Below are 25970 nucleotides of genomic sequence, written 5' to 3'. Positions count from 1 at the left end.
TTATAATGAGTTCTGTAAATATATGTATATAAAATGATTTATTAGGATAAAAAGAGAAGTAAAACTAACTAAATAAAGACGTAAAACTAACGTTGGTAATAGGAATGAAGAAATAAAGATTGTATACTTTTTTAGTAGACTGATATATAATTATCAATTCTATTCTTTTGATTTTGAGCAATACATTCAGCAATCCAAGTTACATTTCTAATTTCTTGTTCTTTAGATCTTAACCATGCCCAAACAGTTGATAATGTGAATTGTTGAGTGAAAGCATTTTTACAAAATTGCATTTCTAATAAATAAAACCAATCTTCTAAATTCTTAGCCCCTCCATTCGCACTATCACCTTCAGTAAATATATCTTTATATTCTGGAACATTTTCAACAATTAATTTTAATTGTTCAAAATCATCAACTTGAGATAATTCTCCATGATAAGTTGGATATAATTTTCCATAATTTGGTAATAATGAAAGTTTATTTTCAACGGTTAAATCAGGATTATTTAAAGAATTTAAAGAAATATTAATAACTCTTTTATCAGCTTCAAAATTTAATAATCTTAACATAATTTCTTGATCAGGATTAGTGAATTCAGTAGTAATGAATTCCACAAATGATTCCAAATAATTCTTATATAAACGATTTCGAATAATTTCAATATTTAAATCATCTAAATCTTCAGCTGTTAAACAATTCTTAAAAAATGGTGCTAATGGAGTATCAATTAATACTGTATTATATAAACTTTCAATATCAGTAGCAATTGAAAGAGTTGGTAAAGTATCAAACCAACCTAAAGGATGACATTTGGATAAGATTTCAGATCTATCTCTTTCATGTAAAGTACCAGTAATCATCAATGATACATTATCAATCATATAACCATAACTAATATAATCTAAGAATTTAGTTAATTTCCCACTTGAATTGGCTTTTAAATATTGAAATTGTTGATACAACTTCTTGGATAAGTTTTCTTGAATGACACTAGTACTCAACACACCAGAATAAGTTGATAAGAAGTTACCATAATCAGTTGATGATAATTGTAATTTTAAATCTTCTAAATTATCACATTGAGTAAGATTAACATATTGATTAGAACTTAATAATCCACTCTTGTAACCTCTGACAACCCCTTCTACGTAACCGTAATTGACATTGAAAAACAATCCTTCCATTATGACAACACTCAATTCAATCTGATAGTAGTAATTGTTCCAGAACTATGGACCCTGAAACTCTAAATTGGTTGATGATAATTTTAAAATTACAATCCTGTTGCCAATGCTCATTAGATTGATTGTCGCTGGTGGGTGCTCTCCTTTAAAGTCGTGCGCTGCCAAATTCTTAATTTGGCTACCAAAAGAGACAGATCAATGAAAAAGTATATCATAGTTTATATACGTGTTGTGATTGTTCAAAGGTATTGATCATACAACCATCATAACGATGTCTGATATATTGTTGGAGACATTAAAGCAAGGGTTGGATCCAGAATTGGTCAAATTCCTTGAGTCTGATCCTCAATTGAGACTAGGTTCAGAGTTATACTTACAAGAACTTCTTATAAATGATGATTTATTATCAACAGAAGTATTCACTACTACCAGTACTAATACTGCCATGACTCCTTCGATATCAACTTTATCAGCTGAATCGAATGGTGGCAATAAGAAGAAAATCACTTTAACCGAAGAAATCGCAGAATTGGATCGTCAACAACGAGAAATTAATGTCAAATTAGCATCCATTACCAATGAAAATAGAGAATTGATTATTGATATAAGTAATGATTTACATAATATAAATGATAAGATTGATAGTGATTATAATAAGGAAATCGATGCTATGTTGAAAGTACTTGATATTCAAACCAGTAATACTAATGTCAATAAATTTCAAATCAATATTAATGAAAAATTAACTAATGCTATAAAGATTAATAATTCAATCTTATCTAATATCGACTCTGTATTGGACTTATTGGAATTACCTACTTTATGTAAGTTATGTATTCTTCAAGGAAATTATCAAGAATCACTTGAAATATCAATGTTGACTCAAGCTTTAATCATTAGATTTCCAAAATTAGTCATATTTCAAAAAATTCAAAATCAAGTTGAACAAGAATTAAGAATGATGGTTAAAGGGTTGATCAAGTTATTAAATACAAACTTAAAACAGAATAATATCTTGAAGATATTTCAAATTTTAAATAAGTTGGATATCATAAATTCAACTCAATCAACATCTTCATCTTCATCTATATCACTGTCAAATTTAACATTTTCCACAAAATCAAATAATTCAATCAATAAACAACAGCAGAAGGATAAATTATTAAAAATCATCTTTCTAAATGCAAGATATAAATTTATAACTGATGAAATATCAAATTTAAAACCATTAATAAAGTTTAATAAACTCACTTATTTAAAGAGATTTATTGAAGTTTATCGTGAATTTATATTTAATTCGTTGTCAATGTACTACGCCATATTCAACTCATCATCTTCCTCCTCATCCTCATCCCATACTGCCACATCATTATCACCTAGTGTATCCCAATCATCCATAACCGGAACGTCCTCTTCCTCCACGCATTCAAACACCAACTCTGAAGAAGATAATTTACTCATAAATCAATTCATAAGAAGTTTGGCAAATCAATTATCCCAAAGTTTAATCACTTACCTCCCAGATATACTCCATTCTCATTCTGAAAATGAATATGATACAGAAATAGATGCTCAAGGTCAAAAAGATGGATTAATCTTACAAATCATATATCTTTGTAAATCATTATCCAAATTTAATGCTGATTTTGAATCAATCATACGATGGGATTTATGTTATGTTGATGATCCATTGATTACTGAAAATGATTGGGTTCGAAATTTAGCTAAAGTTAAACAATTTAGATACTAAAAAAAGATTAATAAATGGTTTATAAAATTACATATATATAGACTCGTACATACCCTAATTTAATTTAAAATACAATCATGAATTGAAACTATAAGATATACTCTTATGTTGGTTGTGGTTGTAAGGAATTTAATCCAAATAAGAATCCAAGTTCTTTGGTTCCAAGACGTGATACGGATTTCATACCTTTCTCATCAAGAGCAGCAGAAATCAATTCCTTCTTTTTGGCTTGTAATTCCATAATACGACTTTCAACAGTATTACTAATTAATAATCGATGAACATGAACTTCTCTTTCTTGTCCAATTCTATGAGCTCTATCCATAGCTTGTTCTTCCACAAATGGATTCCAAAATGGATCCATAATAACAACATGGGAAGCACAGGTTAATGTTAAACCAACACTACCAGCCTTTAATGATAATAATAACACTTGAACATTAGATTGATAAAATTGTTTAATGGTACTATTCTTACTATCAACTGACATCCCACCATCATATCTTAAATATTGAATACCTTCTTTAACTAATACTTTATCCATGATATCAAAGAGAGTAGTGAACTGAGAAAATATAATGATTTTTTCACCAGGATATTTAGTAAAGACCTCCTTTACCAATTCTATACACTTTTCAATCTTAGCTGATGGTGTTAATCCTTTATCTCTAGCAATTAAATAATTGATTCTTTGATGATTATTATCAGTTTTACTATAGTATTTAGAACAAAATTCAGTTAATTCATGTAAATTATATCCATCAATATGAAATCTCTTGAAAATGATATAATCAATCATTTGTGTTTCTTTACAAAGAGCACCACATTCTTTACATGGTGCTATTCTATTACCTTTATTATCTTCATCATTGGCCTTATCCACGAAGAAGGCATCAACACAACCTTCACATAACATATGACCACAAGTTCCCATAATGGATACGGGTTCTTCTTCAGAAAATATAGTTAAACATTGAGGACACGTTGAAGAATCTTCTTCAGCATCAGAAAAATCTTCGGCCAATTGACCTAATATATCTATTTTGCTATCATTTTCTGATTTAAGACTAGAACTTGACTCCGTCATTGATTTGGAAGTATCCTTCGATGACTTATTACTGATTTTCTTGATGCTTTCAATTGCTGCTGGACTTAAACCATTTAACATTCTAATCATATCCTGATAATTCTTTTTACCTCCTGAACCTCCATCTTTAGCTTTCATTTCTCCAATCTCAACTAAATAATTATGACAACAAGCTTGTCTAAGTCTTAATAATAAAGTTAACATACTTGAATAAAACCCAATCTTCTTCTGGATTAATAATTTTTTAGCCTTAGATTGAATACCTTGTTCTAAAGCATCATAAAAGGATTTTTCATCTTTATCCATTACCACAAAATCAGATTCAACATGCTTAGTGGGTAATTGTAAGATTGGTTTTCCATCAATTAAAGAATCCTTATTTCTTCTAAGTAAGATAGCTCTCAACACAGCTCTTAATTTACGCATACTTTTATCTTGATCAAAATCATCATAATTGTTGCTCTTTAATGGAATAGCGATATCACTACGGAACCTAGCTTCATTGCTATAGGGACGAACTTTTAAAAATCTCAAGAATGGATAAAGTTCCTCTACGTTGTTTTGAATAGGAGTACCACTTAAACAGAATCTAGTTTCAGCTTTTAAGTAAGTTACACACTTAGACGTTAAAGAAGCCTTATTTTTAATCTGTTGAGCTTCATCTAGAACAATTCTATTAAAACGTGCATCCATGGAGAAGAAAGGTGAATCATAACTCCTACCTCCACTTTTCAGATCTGGCAAATGTTTTTTACTTTCAGCATCCGCTAATGATTCTTTAAAATGCTTTTTCCATTCCGATGATAAGGTGCCATATGAAGTTAAGATGATATCATATTTTTTGAGTCTAGAAAATGAACTAAGTGCCTTTTTGTCCACGCCATGATAAACACCAACTTTAATTATCACATCTTGTTTAATTTTGGATTTGATTTCTGCATCCCATTGTCTTAAAAGTCCAACTGGCCCAACAATCAATGTTGGTGGATCATTTTCTTTTCTTTGTTTAATAAATAAAGCTATGGTTTGAATAGTTTTACCAAGACCCATATCATCAGCAAGAATACCTCCCTTGGCCTGTGATTTTTCCATTCTTATTAACCAAGTTAGACCTATTCTTTGATGTTTCATTAAGTTGATGGAAAGTTCTTCAGGAGTAGGTTCTAAACCTTCTTCTAAGAATTCATCTGGTTTAATATTATCAATTAAATTTTGAAGATCTTTATTATCACTATAAATATTAGCTTGATATCCAAAAGCGGGTAATACATCTCTTATTTCTGGATCATCCAATCTATCTTCTATTTTTGGATAATTATTGGACCCATTTATCAATTGTGTATATGAACTAAATACTCCACTAGATGCATTCCTCACATGAGGAGCAATATGACGTTTTCTAGCTGATATTTCACCCAAACTTGCTTGAAGCTCTTTGTATCTTTTAATATCAACTTGTAAGGTTCTTAATATATTCACATAATTATCTCTTGCTTGTCTAGCATCATGTTCTGACGAAGCTATTAAAGAAGTAATACTACTTAATCCATTTCTAGGAGCATTAGTTAATTGAGCTTTTAACAGATTAACAGTAATCGTGGCTTTTTTATATTTTGCATCCCAATCTTGTTTTTCAATAGCAAGCCGACCTAAAATATTCTTTTTATTGGCTAAATCTTGCTGTATGGAAATTTCACGTTCTGTTAATGATGAGTATTCTTGATGATAAAAGTTTGAATCAGATACATGAGGTACGGGAGCAGGTTGATTAAACACTGGTGGTCGAGTTGGAGATGCATTAGTGATAACACCATTTTGTATTGAAATACTAGACATAGGCGCCATATGTGGCTGTGGTGCAGGAGGTGGAGGAGCTTTGAATTCAATTTTCTTAAAGGTGGTCTTTTTCATTGCCTCTTCAGAATCAATGATCATAACGTCATCATCTGAATCTAGAGTATCTTCATTATTAAAACTGTTAGCTAGAATTTCAGTAAGCGGCCTTCCACTATTACCATTTATTGTATGATCATTTTCAACATGAATACTATTAGGCATATTAATAGAATTGATAGAATTACCATCCATCAATATATCTGAAAGGGTATTAAATTGTCTTCCATTATTATGAGTATTATCTTTAGAAGCACCATCCTTGATTAAATCTGAAAGTGTAAGAAGTCTTCCACTACTATTATCGTTGCTATTTCTGCTAGTATCAGCTGTGTTATCACGTTCATCTTCATCAGAGTCTAGGGATATAATTTCGACATCATCACTTCCAAAAGCAGAGCCCGTAGCTTTGTGGTTGTTATTGTTATGTGATCCCCAGGTTTGATTAGACAGATGGGAGGTATGACCATTAGTTGGAACACTACCTGTATACAGCACACCTATATATGGATTAGTATATCCATTATTCTGATTAGACATGGTTGAATTAGTATTTGTGAATCGAGGTACATTAGGATTGAAAGATGATTGTAAATGATCATGTACATTAGGACGATTTAAAGAATCTAATCGTTGTCGTTTGCCATTATTATTAAGTTGAGGATTCTCCACACGAGGAGGCATTATGATGTTAATACTTGATGATGAATTCGACAATGCAGGACTTGACTTACCTGAACTTAATTCTGAATTTGCAGCACTATTGATATTTGAATTATAAACATTATTCTGTTTCTTTTTAAGTATATTCATTAAAAGTCTATTTTCATCTCCACTGCCACTATCCATTTCTTCATCAGAGGAAGATAGGTATACTACACCTGCTGTAGATGTATGATCCATATTTCCTTTATACTCTCTATAAGTTGATCTATGATAAATGAAGTAAAAACATGCAACAAATGGCTCTATATATAGTAAATTTTTTGATTTGATTTGATTTTAATTTTTATCACTAAAAATAGCGCGCTCTAAAAATTAACTATGGAGACTCATACGTCTGAAATCGGGAGGGAGGTATGACGATGGGTATGAGGGACGGGATGACGGTATAGGGGTAATGGATGGTGGAAGCTCCACCATCCCTTCCGGTTTTAGACGTTGGTTAGGGTCTTAGTATCGTATATGATGAATGTACGGCACATATTTTTAGTTTAGTTTGGTTAACCTATATTTTAAACACATATTTATACATATATAGTCATATAACCACCTATATAATATGATACTACTTTTTGTAATTACTCCACCAACTGATTAAAGATAATCACCATTTTCTTCTAAGATTTTATCCAATACAATATTTAATTCAGTTTGTAATCTTTCATTATTTTCATCAAATGATAAACCTCTTTGATAATCAGCTCTAGCAGCTTCATAATTACCTAAAAAGTAATTGGAGACACCTCTTCTTAAGAAATTCTCTGGAGTATTCATCATCATTCCAATTAACATATCAGCATCATTAAAAGCCTTTAAATATTGTTTGGCTTTTAAATTAGCATCAGCTCGACTCATAAGAAACAAACTAAGTTCTTGTAAAGTACCTTGGAATGATTCAAATTTATGTCTTCTAGAAATCATTTCAATCCCAATAGAGAATTGTTTAGCTGAATCTTCAAATTTACCACTTTTAAAAGCTTGAACTCCAGTTTCATATAATTTTCTAATCATTTTACTCATATCTTTATTAAAATTTTCTGGAGTTGGAACTGGTGGAACATCTGATCCATTCGCTATTATTTCATGTGTAAGGGAATTTAATTGATCTATATCGTTTTTAACTTCAGGAGAAATGATTTCAGCATCCTTTGGAAGCAAAAGCTTTTTGGTTTTGGAATCGTAACTTATTTCTAAACTCATACTAGTAGTTATATTGGATGTGATGAATGATATTGTAATTGATGATTCTAAGAAACAGCGTTACTACTTTCTTTGCTGCTTGATTTGATTTTTCAAATTGACTGTCGTGTTGAAAATGAGATTTTTTTTTCTTTCGTTATGCTTGTCTCTCCAAACCCCTAATAAGGAAATTTTTGTTAGTGAGAGGGAGGGTCTCACACAAAAAAGTAGTATAAAGAATTGCAAAAACAATCTTTAATTATAAGGAATCATTGCCGCCCAACTAATATCAATATTATATAGTGATTCCGAAGAGTCGTGGTTAAGGATGGAAGAGGCATCATTCGATCAAGTTTCATTTGTAACTGTTTCTGATCCATGTTCTACTATTAAGGGATCTCCATTTCAAACCCATAATATTCATAGTAATAATTTTGCAGATATTACAACTACTACTACCACCATCCAAGGACATCAGTTGAGTAAGTTCAACACAACTACGAGATCAGAAAGAGAAAGGCCTACATCAAGATGGAGTAAGATCTTTGAAACGTCATCTATCAATGAACCAGAGTTGGGAGTTAAAGGAGTTCATAATTCAATGTTTTTTAATCAATTTAATACTAAAAAATCAATGGGAGCTGAATTTAATGTTATGGATCAAAAAAGTATCACTGAAACAAACTTAAATAAATCAATTGATTCAGAAATAGATCAAACAGGTCATAAAGAATTACCCCATGAAAAGTTGAGTAAACAAACTTTAAATGAATCTGTGGAAGATTTGGAAGGGGAAATACCAACTCCTAAAACATGGTCAATTATTAACTTTTTCAGTTGGTCAGCAAGAGTAAATGATACGAATAGTGATGAACCAGTTAAGAGAACAACTACAACTACATCAGCAACAGCAACTGCAACAACAACTACAACTTCAACTAGACAATCAATTAAAGATACATTATTCAAATTGAAATTAGATAAACCATTCTTACCAAAATTAAAGGAAATGGTTAAAGTTGGACCAAAAGTAACAAGACAAGCTTCATTAACTAATCTATTAGATTTATATGATTATCCAGTTACTCAAAGTGCATTACTTGAAGATAAAGTATTTTCCCCAAAATCACATCGACAAATATTTAAAGATTTAGAAAAGATTGAAGAAGTTGATCCCGGTATTAATCATAAATCTAAACGAGATATACTGACATTCAGATATTTAAAATCTTTCTTTAAAGAAGAAGTTCCTGAGGTTAAAGAGGTTGAAAAAGAACAAGTTATTCCATTATCAAAGACTGTTTCAAGACAACTGACCATAATATCAGTACCAGATAGTGATGATTCATCTCCTGATGAGCCAATAAATTCAAATGGACCAATAGTTCAACCAAAAAGATATTATAAAACTATTGAAGAAGTTATAACAGAAGGTGACCCTAATATACTTGATGAAACTATAATTAGAAAACAATCATTAGAACCAGAACCAGAAGAATGGAATCAACAAAGTCCTGGAATACCAAATCTGTCAAATTATGGTACAGGTCGATCACAGCCAACTTCACTTATTATTGAACCATGGTCACATTTCACTACTATTAGGATGAATGCTGAAAAATCAATTAAGAAGAAGGTTCCTGAATCTAAAGAAAATTTTGAAGATTCTCTTAATGAATTAGAAACATTATTACTGAATTTTCTTCAAACTGATGATCCTGCAATATATGAAGGGAAAAAGTTATATTTACTTGAAAGGATTAATGATTTAAAGATTAAACAGAGTAATAATCTGGAAAATAATGCTCTCTTGGAACGATCATCCAATAATAATAAACCATTTTTAAAAGATTCAACCCATTATAATAGTACTAATGATCCATCATTATGGAAAGATGAAACTCAAATTGAAGATATTATAGAAGAATTTTTAACTAAATCTGCCTCTATATCATCAAGTCAAAAAAAGGGTGCAAAAATTGATGCTATATTTGATGAAGATTCAAATGAAGAAAATGGTGAGGATGGTGGTTTAAGTGCCCAAGTTGATTATTTAACTCCATTTATAACTAGTAAACCTACTTTAGATAGAGAATGGTCATTATCCAGTCTGGAATTCTTTTCACCTCAATAAATAGTATATATATATAGATAGCGGTAAAAATTAATTAACTGTTGCCTAAAATGGATAATTGCGTCGCCAACGCTAATAAAAAAAACTGAAGAGTCATAAATTATAAAATTTGAGCATATCTGTAATTTTTCAGTTTGATAAAGTTATAACTACAACCACCACCATTCATTTATCATACCATCATAGTCTAATTGAACAACATGTTTGACTTAAAGCAAGTGGTTAGACCAAATATCTTATCCCTTGAACCATATAGATGTGCCAGAGATGATTTCAAAACTGGGGTGTTATTAGATGCCAATGAAAATACTTATGGACCAGCCTTAAGTAATATCAGTGAAGAAGAGAAATCCCTTGAATTGAATAGATATCCTGATCCTCATCAGATTGATTTAAAACAACAGATTATCAATTTCCGTAATTCTCGTCCTAATGTGTTTTTAAAAGATGTTATTAAGGATAAATTGACACCTCAAAATTTATGTTTAGGAGTTGGATCTGATGAAAGTATTGATTTATTATTAAGATGTATTTGTAAACCTAGTGTTGATAAAATGTTGATTTGTCCTCCTACCTATGGGATGTATTCGATTTGTGCTACTGTCAATGATGTAGAGATTGTCAAAGTTCCATTATTATATCCATCATTTCAAATTGATATACCATCTATACTTAAAACTCTTGATGAGAATGTTAAATTGGTATATTTGACATCTCCAGGTAATCCTACTGGGAAATTGATTCAAGTGAAAGATGTGATAACCTTATTAGAATCATCCATATCCCAAAATTGGCAAGGTTTAATCGTAGTAGATGAAGCTTATATTGATTTCACTGAAGATTTCACTTCTACTACCAGTGAATCAGTTTCAACTTTAGTCAATCAATATCCAAATTTAGTAGTGTTACAAACTTTATCTAAATCATTTGGATTGGCAGGTATAAGATTAGGTATCACTTATAGTTCAACTGAATTAGCCTATTATTTAAATGCCATGAAATATCCTTATAATATCAGTTCTTTAACTTCCAATGTTGCCATGAGAGCTACTAATATTGAATCAGGATTGAAAATCATGTATGAATACGTTTCCAACACTATTAAACAACGTCAAAATGTATTGGATCAATTACAAACTATAAAAGGAATTGGACGTAATATAGGTGGATTAGATTCTAATTTCATTTTAGTGGAAGTATTGGATAAACAAGGACAACCATCAAATGAAGTGGCTCAAAAATTATATAATGAATTAGCCGTAGCCAATGAAGTGGTGGTAAGATTTAGAGGTAAAGAAGTTAATTGTGAAGGTGCATTAAGAATTACGATTGGTACAGCTGATGAAAATCAAATTTTAATAGATAAACTTAAACAATGTCTTGCTGAGATTAATAAGTGAGTAATTAAATATTCATAGATGTATAGACAACATAGATATTTCTAATAAAAATAGTAAAAGTTTCCAATATTATTATTCATGAATATTTTGCATCCAAAGTAGGTGTTCACTTCAATTGTCTGTGTATATTAGAGCCCTCTCCTTACCATTAACAACGTGAGTTCCAATTTTATTCAACCTCTTCAACAACATGCTACAATCTACTTTCTATCTCTTCTAATTTAATAGTCCTTATCTATCTATAGGTTGATATAAACTACTGGTATACTCCATATATATTATTTGCTGATAAAAAGTCGTGTCCAAAAGTCCAAATTTTTACAGTCTAAAAATTTTTCAATTTTTCTTTGGAGACAGTTAACGATTTATTACTTGACTTGAACATATAAACTATAACTACCAGATCAATAAACATGGCCAGACAAAACTTTGTAGGTCTTGTGGTGTCGCAAGGGAAGATGGCTAAGACCGTTAAGGTCAGAGTTCAAGGGAAAGTTTATGATACCAAGATCCATAAAGAAGTTATTAAAAGAAAAGATTATTTAGTTCATGATGAAGGTGAATTATGTAAAGAAGGAGATATTGTTAGAATTGAATCTATACCTAAAGTCTCCAAGAGGAAAGCGTTTGCCATTGCTGAGATCAAAGTGAATCAAGGTCAACAATTTGCATTATATGAAAAATTAGCTAAACAAAAAGTTTCCCAAGATGAAAAATTAAAACAACAAGAAACCATTCAAAATAAATCCAATTTAGAAGCTACAACCAATCGAATAAATGATTTAAGAAAATTAGATGATTTTGCTAATATATATCAAACTTCAAATGTATCAGATGAAGAAAAAGCCAAACTTTTAGCTGATATAAATGCTATAAAGGAAAAATATAATATTAAATCATGGCCATCAAATGAGGCGTTATTAAATTTAAAGATTAATGAATCTGAAGTTGAACATCAAGGACTTGAAGTTAAAATTGTTGAACTTCAAAAGAGAAGATTGAATTTGGATGCTATACTTGAAAAGTTTTTATCGGATGAATTAGTGGAAACTAGAAATTCAGTATTATCAAGTTTAACCAAGAGTTCAACTGACCAATTAAAGAAGTATACTGTAAAGAATTTATTAAGAAAGTATGTTTTAAATGTTGAAAATGAAATACCATTTTCATATTAGGATAAAGAGGGGTACATTTCTACTGGAGATTTCGATCCTTATTGTATAGTATAGCATAGCATAAAGTAGAGTGCACCATCTCCTCTTCCTCCTTCTCCTTCTCCTTCTCCTTCTTCTACTCCTGTCAAATAGAATCCATGTATATAGACACACCCATATCACATCCAAATATACACTACCAAATTATACAATCTGATAATTCAATTTTAAATTAATTTCTCGTAAATTTCGTTCTGTCATCACCCGTTAAAATTAAATTTATTCTTTGTTCGCTATCAACCATCATCACAAATTTAATTTAAAATGAGGCTGCTGCTAATTACAGTTTCACATTAAATTAATTTCCCATTTTGATTTAGATTATAATTTCAATTTCAATTCCTTTCCTTTCACTTCCTATAGCATATATATTCATTTGATCGCAAGGTTATTGGAGCATGATAATCATACTATAGAAACATTGTTCATGGCCTCAACCTAATACATACCCCACATACAACAATCATATCATGAGTACAAGTTATACTAAAGATAACAACAACAATAATAATAATATCGATGGCATCGTCGACGAAAACCCTTATAACAATCCTGCCATCACTTTCAACGATGAAGAAGAAGATGATCGAAGTCCAGCAGGTATCAAATTCGATGATCAGATAAGTGTCACTGCTCTTAAGGATGCATTAAAAAAGAATAAAAAACGGAAGGGATGGGGGTTTGGAAAACTAATCACCCAAAGAATTAAATCAGTTTCAAGTTCAATAACTCCTGTCAGACAACTATCATTCAGTGTCAATAACTATGAAGATAAATTATTACCCTTGATGTTCCATGATCGAACTAAAATCGTTCAAAGAAGAGATATCGAACTTGTGGTTAAAAATACTTTAAATATCCCTTTGGCAACAGTCACTTCTATGACTATTAGACCTGGTGAACCATATTTTGTATTTTGGTTCTTCATATCATCATATTTCCCCCTTATATCCGCATGTCTTGGTCCCTTGGCCAATATGATCTCTGTAATTGGTTTAATCCAACATTGGAGAGTTAATAAAGAAACTGGTTTGGAAATCAGAGATGATGGTCCAATGACGGTTTTAAATGCATTTTCATTAGCATTTGGTCTTATTGGGAATATCTCATTATTAATGAATTTCTCCGGAACTATAAAATACTTGGTAAGTCAATCAGTATCAGTATTTTGTTTTGTGGGTGCTAGTGTGGTATTATTAATTGATGTATTAATCACCAATCATTCATTTGTAGGGCAAGATGCTCAATATGTTAGATCAGAAGGATTCTGGTTTGGTGTATTCACTTGTTTTTATTATTTCTGTTGTGCTTTAACTTTACTGATTAATTTCATTGGATATAAATTAAATAAATATCCTGCTGCTTTCAATTTAGATACCAAACAAAGAACTTTAATGATTTATACCATTTGTTTTGCCTTATGGTGTGTGGTTGGATCATGTATTATGGCTCATATGATTGATGATTTAACTTATGGTTCCGCTTTATACTACTGTACAGTTTCATTCTTAACCATTGGTCTTGGTGATATTGTCCCGAAGACTCCAGGTGCAAAAGTAATGGCCTTAGTATTATCATTAGTTGGTGTTTTAATTATGGGTTTATTAATTGCTATGATTCGTCAAGTGGTTTTAACTTCAGGTGGACCAACTATATTTTGGGATAAAATTGAAAAAAGAAGAATGAAAGAAGTTCAAGATTTAAGACATCAAGGTATTGAAATAACTCCGGAAGAATCATTCCATAGAATGAGAGTTATCAGACGAAGAGCTAAATCTCATCAATTAAATATATCATTAACTATCACTATATTAATATTTATGATTTTTTGGTTAATTGGAGCCCTTGCATTTCATTTTACCGAAGAATGGTCCTATTTCAATTCCGTTTATTTTTGTTTTCTTTGTTTAATTACCATTGGGTATGGAGATTATGCTCCTAGAACCACTTTAGGTAGAGTTTTCTTTGTATCATGGTCAGTTTCGGCAGTTCCATTAATGACAATTTTAATTTCAAATGTTGGTGATAAGTTGTTTGATATGGCCAATACTTTGAGTTATTATTTATCCAAGTTTATCTTTAGAGATGATTTAGAAGATGAAATCAAAGCCAAAAAGAAACAACAAAAGGAATTACATGATGATATTGAAAATTTCATAAGTGATGAAGAAGATAAAGAAGTTAGTGATTTAAGTTCAGATATACCGGGTAATATGGAATTCATGGATGATTTTGGTCAAATGTTAGATGCTCATAAAGAACAACATCAAAATAAAGATTGGAAAGTAGTTAGAGAAAAAATTACTAATAAAATGGTTAATCAAAAGGAAACTTATGAAAATATTTTAGATATTTTAAGTCATTTAAAACCTTTAATCACTGATTCCATTGAAAATCCATTAAAGACTTACAATCATCAAGAATGGGGTACGATCTTAGCCAATCTTGAAAAGAAGACCTTGGTCAATGAGCATGACCACGATAGAGCGTCTCGTGCATCTCGGGGTTCTGTAATTCCTGATGGACAGTTTTGGCTTTCGGAAAAATCTCCGTTGAGATTACCCTTGAAAGAACCGAATTATTTGATTATGAGAGTGTTTTTCAAGATCGAAAAGGATTTATTAGATTTAATCGATACAGAACAAGAAGATTTGAATCAATTAAGACAAATTGTTTCAAGTAGAGAAGGATCAAGAGTCTCAGAAGATATTATAGATAAACAACAAAATGATTTGGCTCATCTTCGTGAGAAATACACCCATCACCATCAGCCTAATGAAGATATAAAATTCCGATCTCCATTTACTCCCAAGTGATATCTATATCAAGTTACTCGCCCATTTATTTATTTATTTATGTTTATTATTCAGTATTATACTTTCAGTTCGCGGTCAATTTCATTTCATTTACAATTCTCTTTTTTATATGTTTATTATTATAGTTCTTTATTAGTTAGATAGGTCCGTGACATAAAAATGTACAACTTTAGTTCTGGTTTAATCAGATTATCTCGTATGTAAGTGTTTCAAGATTAATAATTGATGCAAGATCAATGCATAAATATATATACACAACATTTCATCACACCTCTCATAATGGAGCAGCATCTTGACCGTTTTTTAGATCATTCTTGCTTCCAATGAAGTTTACCGTCGGCATAGCTATCTTTAAGCTTCGCAAGTTCATCTGAGCTTCACTTGGACTTTCTTAGTTTAATCTATCTTGACCTTTTCCTGTGAATAAATTCAATGATTTGATCCATTACTCGACATTATGAATCGAGGTGTACAGAGGCATAGTTACCAACCTAAAGTTCGGAATTTGTCCTTTCTACTACCTTCTTTTAACTTTATACATTCTCATTTTCCACGCTGTATGACAATAGTTTCTTTACTACGCTCTGGTAAATGTTTATGTCCAGTGCAATCAGCCTTGGCGTGTGGGAATTTCTCTATCCCCATTTTTTCAGTGACACCCAGTGCAATATATATGACAGAACCATACATAGCTATCCTAGCAAGTGATCCATATTTCATTTGTCAGGAAATCGATATTAGTTTTGAATTCAAGAAAGTTTTCGCTATGATGATAAAATGTAGTAGAAAATTGATTGCCACTCCCCCGCGAAATAACAAAAAAGTTACTCCACTATTGTCTTCGAAAGATGCTAGTTCCTTGATATGATGTCCACGGTCATCTACTCTTTGTCTACAATATTCCTTGTCTTATTTTAATCAACTGCGTTGTATCTGTTTATGGGGTATTGACTGTTCTTCCTTGAACGTTCTATATGACTGAATACCAACTTCTATGATCGGTCCTGTGGTTAGATTCGAGGAACTGACGCTTTACTCGACTATGCTAATTGGACAGTACAACCATAATCCTCCTCTTCATCAAACAAGACAGTTTTCAGTTTTCTATTATCTCTTCTGATTTGCACCAGTTTTATTTTGCATGTTGGGTAATAATGATAATATCTTTACTACGTTTACCAAACCGTTTGTGTCCAGTACAGTCACACTTTCCTGGTGGGACCATATCTATCAACATTTTGGAAACTAATACATGGCCAACAAAAACAGTAGCAGCAGATATGGCGAGATCAGATAATTTTGTCATATTTCATTTTATTTATAAATAGATAGCAGTGTTGGGTTGAGCTAGAAGTAATGATATGGATTATAAAATGTCATTTTCATTATAACAAAATTGGTTACTTTTACCATTGGAGCCCGCACGTACTTTTATGTTAATCATTGAGTATTATAGTTTAAGTTCACAGTCAATTTCCCTTACACCTTTTTATAAGTTTATCAGCATAGCTGATTTCCATTAGTTAGATATCACTATGACATAGAATGCTTTTAGTTCTGGTCTAATCAGATTATTCCTCTAGTATTAATTGATGCAAAATCAAAACAAATGTCAAAAAAAGCGCGTTCCATTTTCAATTTCTTATCAATGACCCAAAAAATGCGAAATTTTTGAAATTCGGTTGACAGGCTCCATCTTCATTAATTAATGTCATACAATTTTACCAGATTTATAACTAGATAGTTTCTTAACAGAGTTACTTATTTAGAGTTATATTGTTTACAAGGTTGAAACACACAAGCCGTTTTGTCCAAATCTAATCCAGAAGACGAAGAAATAGGTATAGAGCTAGACACTATGCCGTCTCATCGATCTACTGATTCCAACGAGTTTGATCATGATGAACCATCAACATCTTCACCATCACAACAACATGTCGAATATGATCCTGTGGTGTTTCACATATCAAGTTATTTCAAATTAACCCTTTCTCAACTTCGTTATATCACTTTCACTATCGTTGGGATTGCGTTATTATGGCCTTGGAATGCTTTCTTATCTGCATCAGCTTATTATGGTGATAGATTCAGTCATTCTCCTAATCTTATTAAGATTTATTCATCGACTATGATGTCTGTATCAACTATAACTTCCACCTTATATAATTATTACTTATCCCAAGCTCAAGCTGGGGTAAGTTATAAATTCAGAGTGAATATTGGTCTTTGGTTAACTATCTTTGTATTTATATTCATGTCCATATCATGTATATCAGATTTATTAATCATGATGGATGACATTGCGTTTTTCAGTATTTTAATGATAATGGTATTAATGTCAGCTATGGCCACATGTTTAGCTCAAAATGGTACCATGGCTATTGTTAATGTTTTAGGTGGAATATATGCTAATGCAGTTATGGTAGGTCAAGCTGTAGCTGGTGTTTTACCTGCGTTAGCATTGATTATTTCTATCTTATTAGTGGGTGATAAAAAGTCTAATTCAACTGATGAAGATTATCATGTCGAAAAGAACTATGGTGTGTTTGTTTATTATATTACTGCCAGTTTAATTTCCATAATTTCTATATTATTGGTTTATTGGATTAATCATCATAAAGTTGAATCCGCTTATAATGCTTTAAATGAGATAGCTGAAGAAGAACAACCATTAAATTCCTCATCTGATATCATTGATGAACCAGACATTAAACAAAAACAACATGTTCCATTCTCCGTATTATGGTCTAAATTAAAGCTTATTGTTCTGACTATTTTCCTTACCTTCAGTATCACCTTAATCTTCCCAGTATTTGCATCAACTATCGAATCAGTTCATATCAATTCAACCTTTTGGTTCTATAGAAAGGAAATTTATATTCCATTTATCTACTTAATTTGGAATTTAGGTGATTTATTAGGTCGTATTTTATGTGGTTATCCAAGATTACATATGATCATAACTAATCCAAAAACATTAATACTTTATTCTATTTCCAGATTGGTCTTTATTCCATTATTTTTCACATGTAATATTCATCCATATACCGCTGCAAATCAATCAAGTGCCATTATAAATTCAGATGCTTGGTATATTTTATTACAATTATTATTTGGAATTTCAAATGGTCAATTGTGTACTTCGTGTTTCATGATTGTAGGGGACTTCTGTGATACAGATGAAGAAAAAGAAGCTGCTGGTGGATTCACCAGTGTATTCTTAAGTGTAGGATTAGCTGCAGGCAGTGTGTTAAGTTATTTACTTGTTATTGCTATAGATTAAATAGAGAAAAAATTTCATTTCGTTTCATTTACTTCTTCCCGTTTGTTATAATTGCATAATAAATTATCATCATTATATCTTTACATCTTCAATAGATTACTACGTAATGTATTTATCCCAATGTAAACAAGTTGAAATAGGTCGTATAGAATATAGTATACATAGCCTGCTGCGACGAATGTTAAAAAAGTATAGGGGTATGAGACATAATCTGAACACAAAAATTAAAATGTGTCAGTCCAAAAATATCTTAATTTTTCGCAAGGCTATTTATAAAAATCAATCGATTGATCCAGCCAGACCACGTCTTAGCTTTTATTGATCAAGTTCATTTCATTTCACAACACGTCATATTATATCAATGTCATTCTGGGATAATAATAAGGATTCCATTAAGGCAGCAGGTCTAGCTACCGCTAAGGGGATTGGTCGTGGGACCAAAGCACTTGGTAAAGGTGGTTATCAAATGTATAAGAATCGTAATGGTTCTTCAGGTGGGACTAATCCAAATCCAAACGGTGCCGATCAACCTGATGGTGAACAACAAGGTGGAGTACCTTATAATGGACCTCCTTTACAGAAACCTACAGTTGAACAATTGAAAACTTTACCTCCTCCTCCACAACGTAATGTTGGTGCTTTTCCTCCTGGTCAAGGTAATTATCCTACTCCATCCAATCAACCTCAATACAATACAAATCAACAACAGCAACAGTATCAGCAACCTCAACAACAATATCAACAACAGCCTCAACAGCAACAGCCTCAACAGCAACAGTATCAACAACAACCCCAACAACAATTTCTGCAACAACCTCAGCAATTTCAACCTCAACAGCCCCAACAGCCCCAACAACAGCAACAACAGTTCCAACAACCACCACAACAACAATTTCAACCTCAGCAACCCCAACAACAACAGTTTCAACAACAACAGGCTCCGCAGTATCAACCTCCTCAACAACAATTCCAACAACCTCAATATCAACCACCCCAACAACCGCAAACACAAGCACCACCTCAATTTCCTCAACAAATACAACCACCTCAGCAACAACAGGGATACGGTCAAACACCTCAAGCCCAAGCTCAGCCTGCTCAACAACAGCAACCTCAACAGTCATTCCAAGATCAATTGCAAAACACACTTTCAAGTGCTATTACTAAAGGTGTACTGAATGGAGTACAACAAGCTGCTCACCAAGCTGTACAACAAACGTTGCATCCCAATGGATCGCAGAATTCTCAAAATAGTTCTCAATCACAATTACAACAACCTCAACAATTCCAGGAACAGCAACAGCAGCAGCCCCAGCAATTTCAACAGCAACAACTTCCACAATTTCAACAACAATTTGCACCTCAACAGCCTCAACAGCAACAGTTTCCATCTCAACAACCACAGCAACAACAACAGTTTCAACAACAGTTTCCACCTCAAACTCAGCCAGATCGTAGTCTTCCACCCCCACCACCACGAACAAATGTAGCACCAGTAGCTACACCATTTCCTCCAGCTGGAACAGTTAGTAACGATTCGATCACTTACGATTCACCATATCATAATCCAAATACAGTTCCTCAATATGGTCAACCAGCCCAATTTCAACAAAATGATCCTGTACCAACATATTCTGCCCAGCAGCAATATCCTGCTCAAGATCAACCATTAGAGACTACTGAATCTGAAACCCGTCCCAAATATAATTTTGGAGTTCGTGTTGAACTGAATGAAGAAGAAGTCGTAAAGCCTAAAGTTCCACTTCCAGATCCTACCTCATTTGCCCCTCCTCCTGTTCATAAGAATAGAGGTTCAGCTGAACATACTCCTGTTCCGGTTACACCAAAGTATCCCGCTTTTTCAAGTTCACTGAAGGTACAACCACCAGTAGCTACTTATACACCAACTTCTGATCAAGCAAGTGACACGTCCGCAACTGAATCAGAAGTATCAACTGGTCCTGCGAAGAGTAATTTCTTAAATATTGATTTGAGTAAAGTTGGACCACCACCTCCAAAGATTTATCGTGCTCCAGGATCTGAAGTGATTCCAAAGAAGCCACTTCCACCTAGAACTGGTCCATCTGCTGTACCTGCTCCATTACCACCAAGAAGCACTATTGCTGGCGAAGTCCCAACCCCTGCAGCTGTTCCAGCTCCTACGCCAGCACCAACACCAGCACCAGTTTCAGAGACGAAACCTTTAACTTCATTCCTTCCACCACCCCAGATTTACAGAGGTCCAGGTGAACAACTTTTAGTAAAGGAAAGTAAACCAAATAGAGATACTCATAAGGGCCCACCACCAAAGCCAAAGAAGCTATCAGCTAAAGAAGAAGAGGAAGAAGAATCACCACCAGCACCAGCACCAATTAGACCAACACATGAAGATGAGGTAAGTCATGAGCCTGCCATAGCAATTACAACTACTAAGAAGGCACCACCTCCCAAGCCTGTGAAGAAATCATCATTAACTGATCGTGAAATTCCTCCACCACCTTATGCGGTTGAAGATCATCCTAAACCAGTTACTCGTACTAATTCTTCACAACAACCAAATTTCGCTTCTCAAATTGCTGCCAGGTTTGCTGAAACATCAATAGCTGATGAACCAAGTGAAATTAAACCTAAAAAAGCAGCTCCACCACCAGTTAAGAAGAAGCCAATTCAAGAGGCAGCAGAAGAAGAAATAGTTGATTTTAGACTGGTGTTGAATAAACAATTGAGACATGGTAACGTAGGTGGTCCAAAACCATTCACTCCAAAGCCAAAACCAGAGATACATCATAAACCTGTTGAAGAAGCACCGATACTAATTCCAAAAGCAAAGCCAGAGATTGCTCATAAACCTAAACCTGAAGTCAAAGCTAAGCCTGAAATCGGCCATAAACCAAAACCTGCCATACCTGTCAAACATAAGCCAGAAATCCCAGTGAAGGCAACTACCCCGGAAACTATTCCTGTACCACCTCCGCCAAGAAATTATGTTAGATCTCCAGCTGCTGTTCCACCTATCGCTGCTCTTATTGAAGCTCCAGTTCAAACTGGTCCCCCTAATTTGAATTTAGAATTACATACGGGATGGTTCGCCAATTTATCAGGTCCATTAACTTTACCAAAGGATCTCACCGGCTTAAATTATTCCACCTCATTACAGTCTTCGTCTTCTGGTTCGGTTACGAATTATGAACGTGGTGTGAGTTTAAGATTAAAAGATTTATCAATTCTCAAGTATAAGATCAAATGGGCCAGTAATAATGTCAATAATGCAACTGTTGAAATTACACAGTATGATCCATCACCAATCACAACTAAAATTCCAAGTAGAGGTGGTTTATTAACATATCATCAGAAATATGGAGAATACATTGCTGGATGGTGTGAACATCATTACGGTCAACAAGTTGGTTCAGGTGAATGTTGGGATCTTGCAAAAGATGCTTTACTCAAAGGGTGTGGAAAGCATGCGTTTGTATCTACTTACTATCATCATGGATATCCAATTCTTGAAATTGAAGGTGTGAATGGAAGTGTAGCTTTGGCACTTGGCACTTCACAATTGGATGAAGTTAGAAGAGGTGATATTTTACAATTCAAATCATGTAAATTCTTTAATGCAGCCTTGGGAAGAACCCAACATGTTGGTGCTCCAGATCATACATCAGTGGTATTAGGTAATACTGATGGTAAAATTAAAGTTGCAGAACAGAATGTTAATGGCGTAAGGACAGTTATGGATGGTGAATACATCCTTAAAGACTTAGTTGAAGGTAAACTTACCGTATATAGACCAATTGATGCAGAATGGGCAGGAGACTTTTAATTTACAAAATTTAGATTTCAATTTTTTTTAATCTTTGCAATATAAGATGTAGTTATCTTTTTAATATATTTACTATATAGTATTATTCGATGAAGAGAGATAACTAATATGGTTTGTATTTGACCGAATGTCTCACAGAAGTTCTTAACTTGGATTTATCGCGTGTTACATTACTCATAGTTACTTCTTCAAAGTATTTTGATAACAGATTGTAAAGTATTAATGAAGGGCTGCATTCCGAGAACTTTTGACAATAAATGCTACATTTAGTATTTTCAGATCGAATATGAGTCAATAGATCTAGCTTAAACTCAGGTACATCACTGTTGAATAGTTTTAAGACCATTATGGAAGTTTTATCAATTGCAAAACCGATTGTGGAATTGAAAGTGAGCATTTGGTAAATGCATTGGTTAGTTATCTCTAAAAACAGTGTGTCTCTTTCTCTAAATGAGTTAAATATTCCTGAATATTTTACTTCAATAGGTATATTAAAGATCGTATCCCTTAGTTTAACCTGGACATAATAACCAGCAAATGACAGCGATCTCTGAGGTAGTATCCCCACTGTCTTATATCGATGACTCAATAATGACAGTAAAGGCAGTAAGATGCCAACGAATACAGCAAGACTTACCATAGCTTTATTTTCAAGCATTGCAGAATTGTAATTACTAGTTGGGGGAATTATTCCAATTACGAAAGAAAGCTTAATTGACTCCATCTCATTATCATCTTCACATAACATATTAGGTTCTATCTGTCGATAACTTTTAACAAATCCTCTTCTTGTTCTGAAAGTACATGTTAAGGCCAGAGTTGCCGCGGAACGCATATTGGAAACACAAGTCTGTAATCTTTGTTCTTCAGGTGGTGGCGCTACCTCTCCTTGATAGTTTGACTTTTTATATATTGAGGCTGGAAAGGGTAAGGCAAAAAGTTGAGAGTAAATAAAGATTCTTCCCACTTTTGTAACAAGATTATTGATTTCTGTTTCATTGAACTTATAAAGCTTCAGAAAGTATTTTCTTGAAGCAGTTTCCAAATATCTTTCAAGAAATATCATTGACAAAAATGGTGATTCAAATTTCACTTGAATATATTTCCTTTCTCCTAGAACTCTATTGTTATTACCAAGAAAATGATGGAAACTGAACAAGCGGTGTGCTATCTCTTTCTGGTAGCCTTTAAATGTTTCGATATCTGAACTAGCATCATATATAATCTCAACTTCGTTCAATTCTTTGAATTTTGGAAGCTTATCACAGTTGTCTAAATAATTGTGATTTTCATCTTCTAGATTTTGTTTAATAATATCAAAACTTCTATTTATAAAAATATGATCGACATTGAATTGATAATTTGACATTTTAACCGAAATGTGTATTTGTGGTTGTTTTATAAAAATGAATTAGATAACCGATTATAAAAGCAAATATCACCAACTATGATCAGAAAATTATGATCACGAACAAATGATAATAAACTGTAAGCGCCACTTAAGGTTGAAATTCAGAGAATGATGAAAGTAGAAATTGTCTTAACTGAATTAAGTAGATATTAATTTCTCTTCTAGAATTTTGCTCTGCTATATTTTCTTTTTCAACTAAAAGTTGCAAAATAAATCGCGCGTGATCTATCATGTGACTTTTGGGATGTCTTTTTGTGTCACTATAAAAAAAGTATCATAAAGTGAAAAAGATTTTAGTAATATATCTTACTTATTATCATCTAAGGAAGTAGTAAGTTTAATATGACTGCTGAAGAAGTGATTATAGCTCCTGTGCTATCAACCTATCAAGACGATTCAACCTTTCAATTTGATAAAGTAAAATCAGAAACAAATTTAAGACCTCATTTAAATCTCATCAATCCATCAGATCAAGATGAGATAATCCAAAGGATAAATGAATACTATTCCATTGATGAATTAGTTGAATTCCTACAACAAAAGAAAGATGGAGAAGATGTGTTGAAATATAATCGAATCACTCTTCAATTTCCTGATTCTTTGGTATGTGATTCAGCCACTATAGTTCATGAATTACAAAGCAGGTTAAACATAGTTTATTCATCATCAGAAGTTTGTACTCCCAATAATGGTTGTTGTTCAGACGGAGCTTGCAAAACTACTAATCAGCCATCTGACTTAAAATCACAAACCATCTGGATTTTGGCAGATACTTCTTATTCCCCATGTTGTGTTGATGAAGTGGCAGCTGAACATGTTAATAGTGACCTTGTGATTCATTTCGGAGATGCTTGTTTAAATGTGGTTGATAAATTACCTGTAGCATATGTGCTTGGGAAACCAAGGATCAATTTAGATAGTTTAATTCAACAATTCAAACTGAGATACCCTATCGAAGATGAAAATAAAATCCTCCTCATGTCAGATTCACCTCATACATATTTATTAAGAGAAATATATAACATATTGAAGATTGAATATCCCAATTTAATCTATTCTGATTTAAGAATAGATCCATCATCAAATATCATAGGTTATGAACCAATACCATTAACTGGGAATGAGTTAAATATCCTCAATAGAAACATTATAGGACTTAATATCGATGATAAGGATAAACTTCAAGAATATGATTTATTCCATATCACTCTTCCAGAAACTCCAAGATTATTACAATTAACCACTACATTCAATTCAGTTACAACTTATGCAAATGATAAGATTGCCCAAGGTCCATATCCTAATTTAATGCGTCGTTATAGATATATGCATATGGCCCGTACATCAGGAACGATTGGATTATTGGTTAACACTTTATCATTAATGAATACTAAAAAATTGATGAATAAAATAGCTCTGAAGATAAAGGAAGCAGGTAAAAAGCATTATATATTTGTGGTGGGGAAACCAAATGTGGCTAAATTGGCTAATTTTGAAAGTATTGATATGTGGTGTATATTAGGATGCGATCATCAAGGGATCATTATAGATCAAACTAATGAATATTTCAAGCCGATCGTAACGCCGTATGAGTTGTTACTTGCTTTGAGTGATGAACTTACATGGACAGGGAAATGGATTACTGATTTCAATAGTGTTTTAGAGAATCTCGGCGAAGAAGATGATGAAGAGCAAAAGAATGAAACTGAAGATACTGAAGAGGGAGAGGATGCCCCACCTGTGTTTGATCCTGTAAGTGGTAGACTTGTGAGTACATCACAACCATTAAGACAATTGAACCATCTCAGCATTACTTCTCAGGAAGATACTGAAGAATCTTCAAACAGTCTTGTTAAACGATTTTCAAATACTGTTGCGATCAAAAATACCATATCTACTTCAGCATCCCGTTTACAAGAAAGACATTGGACCGGATTAGGTAGTGATTTCAATGAAAATTATGACGATGAAGAAGATCATGAACAAGGAGCTTTGCTTGAAGAAGGTACTGGTGGTATTGCTAGAGGGTATGATTTTGATAATAGTAATAGTAATTCAAAATCAAGTTGA

At 32.6% G+C, this 25970-nt stretch overlaps 12 protein-coding genes across 12 annotated transcripts; 8 read left to right on the top strand and 4 right to left on the bottom strand. All coding sequences in view use genetic code 12, as the record gives it.

The window, feature by feature from the left end:
- Positions 1-65: 65 nt before the first annotated feature.
- On the bottom strand, positions 66-1322 carry DFJ63DRAFT_34588 (H(+)-transporting V0 sector ATPase subunit d). The gene has a single exon (XM_064908789.1). It carries the CDS (start codon positions 1185-1187, stop codon positions 132-134), a length of 1056 nt encoding a protein of 351 aa, XP_064765155.1. The 5' UTR covers positions 1188-1322; the 3' UTR covers positions 66-131.
- On the top strand, positions 1211-2989 carry DFJ63DRAFT_34776 (Golgi transport complex subunit). Its single transcript, XM_064908790.1, has one exon. The coding sequence runs from the start codon at positions 1459-1461 to the stop codon at positions 2935-2937; it is 1479 nt and encodes a 492-aa protein (XP_064765154.1). The 5' UTR covers positions 1211-1458; the 3' UTR covers positions 2938-2989.
- A 51-nt stretch (positions 2990-3040) lies between these two features.
- DFJ63DRAFT_282148 (translocase) lies at positions 3041-5254 on the bottom strand (the record flags this gene model as incomplete). Its single annotated transcript, XM_064904631.1, has 2 exons — positions 3041-3966; positions 4057-5254. Coding segments are annotated over 2 exons (2124 nt in total), but the record flags the coding sequence as incomplete, so codon positions are not given.
- A 1773-nt stretch (positions 5255-7027) lies between these two features.
- SEC72 (Sec63 complex subunit) lies at positions 7028-7994 on the bottom strand. Its single transcript, XM_064908781.1, has one exon. The coding sequence runs from the start codon at positions 7838-7840 to the stop codon at positions 7235-7237; it is 606 nt and encodes a 201-aa protein (XP_064765152.1). The 5' UTR covers positions 7841-7994; the 3' UTR covers positions 7028-7234.
- Positions 7995-8147: 153 nt separating this feature from the next.
- DFJ63DRAFT_310959 (uncharacterized protein) lies at positions 8148-9953 on the top strand (the record flags this gene model as incomplete). The annotated part of the gene is made up of 1 exon (XM_064905672.1): positions 8148-9953. One exon carries the CDS (start codon positions 8148-8150, stop codon positions 9951-9953), a length of 1806 nt encoding a protein of 601 aa, XP_064765151.1.
- Positions 9954-10088: 135 nt separating this feature from the next.
- On the top strand, positions 10089-11560 carry HIS5 (histidinol-phosphate transaminase). Its single transcript, XM_064908782.1, has one exon. The coding sequence runs from the start codon at positions 10154-10156 to the stop codon at positions 11351-11353; it is 1200 nt and encodes a 399-aa protein (XP_064765150.1). The 5' UTR covers positions 10089-10153; the 3' UTR covers positions 11354-11560.
- Positions 11560-12848, top strand: DFJ63DRAFT_34582 (mitochondrial 37S ribosomal protein uS17m). The gene has a single exon (XM_064908788.1). The coding sequence runs from the start codon at positions 11767-11769 to the stop codon at positions 12526-12528; it is 762 nt and encodes a 253-aa protein (XP_064765149.1). The 5' UTR covers positions 11560-11766; the 3' UTR covers positions 12529-12848.
- Position 12849: 1 nt separating this feature from the next.
- On the top strand, positions 12850-15612 carry TOK1 (Tok1p). Its single transcript, XM_064908783.1, has one exon. The coding sequence runs from the start codon at positions 13038-13040 to the stop codon at positions 15381-15383; it is 2346 nt and encodes a 781-aa protein (XP_064765148.1). The 5' UTR covers positions 12850-13037; the 3' UTR covers positions 15384-15612.
- A 1629-nt stretch (positions 15613-17241) lies between these two features.
- Positions 17242-18666, top strand: DFJ63DRAFT_333275 (nucleoside transmembrane transporter; the record flags this gene model as incomplete). The annotated part of the gene is made up of 1 exon (XM_064907829.1): positions 17242-18666. The coding sequence occupies one exon, from the start codon at positions 17242-17244 to the stop codon at positions 18664-18666; it is 1425 nt and encodes a 474-aa protein (XP_064765147.1).
- A 181-nt stretch (positions 18667-18847) lies between these two features.
- Positions 18848-22541, top strand: MUC1 (Muc1p). Its single transcript, XM_064908784.1, has one exon. The coding sequence runs from the start codon at positions 19028-19030 to the stop codon at positions 22487-22489; it is 3462 nt and encodes a 1153-aa protein (XP_064765146.1). The 5' UTR covers positions 18848-19027; the 3' UTR covers positions 22490-22541.
- On the bottom strand, positions 22541-24050 carry DFJ63DRAFT_34576 (uncharacterized protein). The gene has a single exon (XM_064908787.1). The coding sequence runs from the start codon at positions 23856-23858 to the stop codon at positions 22593-22595; it is 1266 nt and encodes a 421-aa protein (XP_064765145.1). The 5' UTR covers positions 23859-24050; the 3' UTR covers positions 22541-22592.
- A 192-nt stretch (positions 24051-24242) lies between these two features.
- On the top strand, positions 24243-25970 carry DFJ63DRAFT_310952 (uncharacterized protein; the record flags this gene model as incomplete). The annotated part of the gene is made up of 1 exon (XM_064905671.1): positions 24243-25970. One exon carries the CDS (start codon positions 24243-24245, stop codon positions 25968-25970), a length of 1728 nt encoding a protein of 575 aa, XP_064765144.1.

Source organism: Scheffersomyces coipomensis (genome assembly GCF_036884675.1).
Source record: "Scheffersomyces coipomensis strain NRRL Y-17651 chromosome Unknown DFJ63scaffold_1, whole genome shotgun sequence".
NCBI classification, from domain to species: Eukaryota; Fungi; Ascomycota; class Pichiomycetes; order Serinales; family Debaryomycetaceae; genus Scheffersomyces; species Scheffersomyces coipomensis.
The sequence above is the reverse complement of the archived record's forward strand: the minus strand, read 5'-3'. Positions and strand labels throughout refer to the sequence as shown.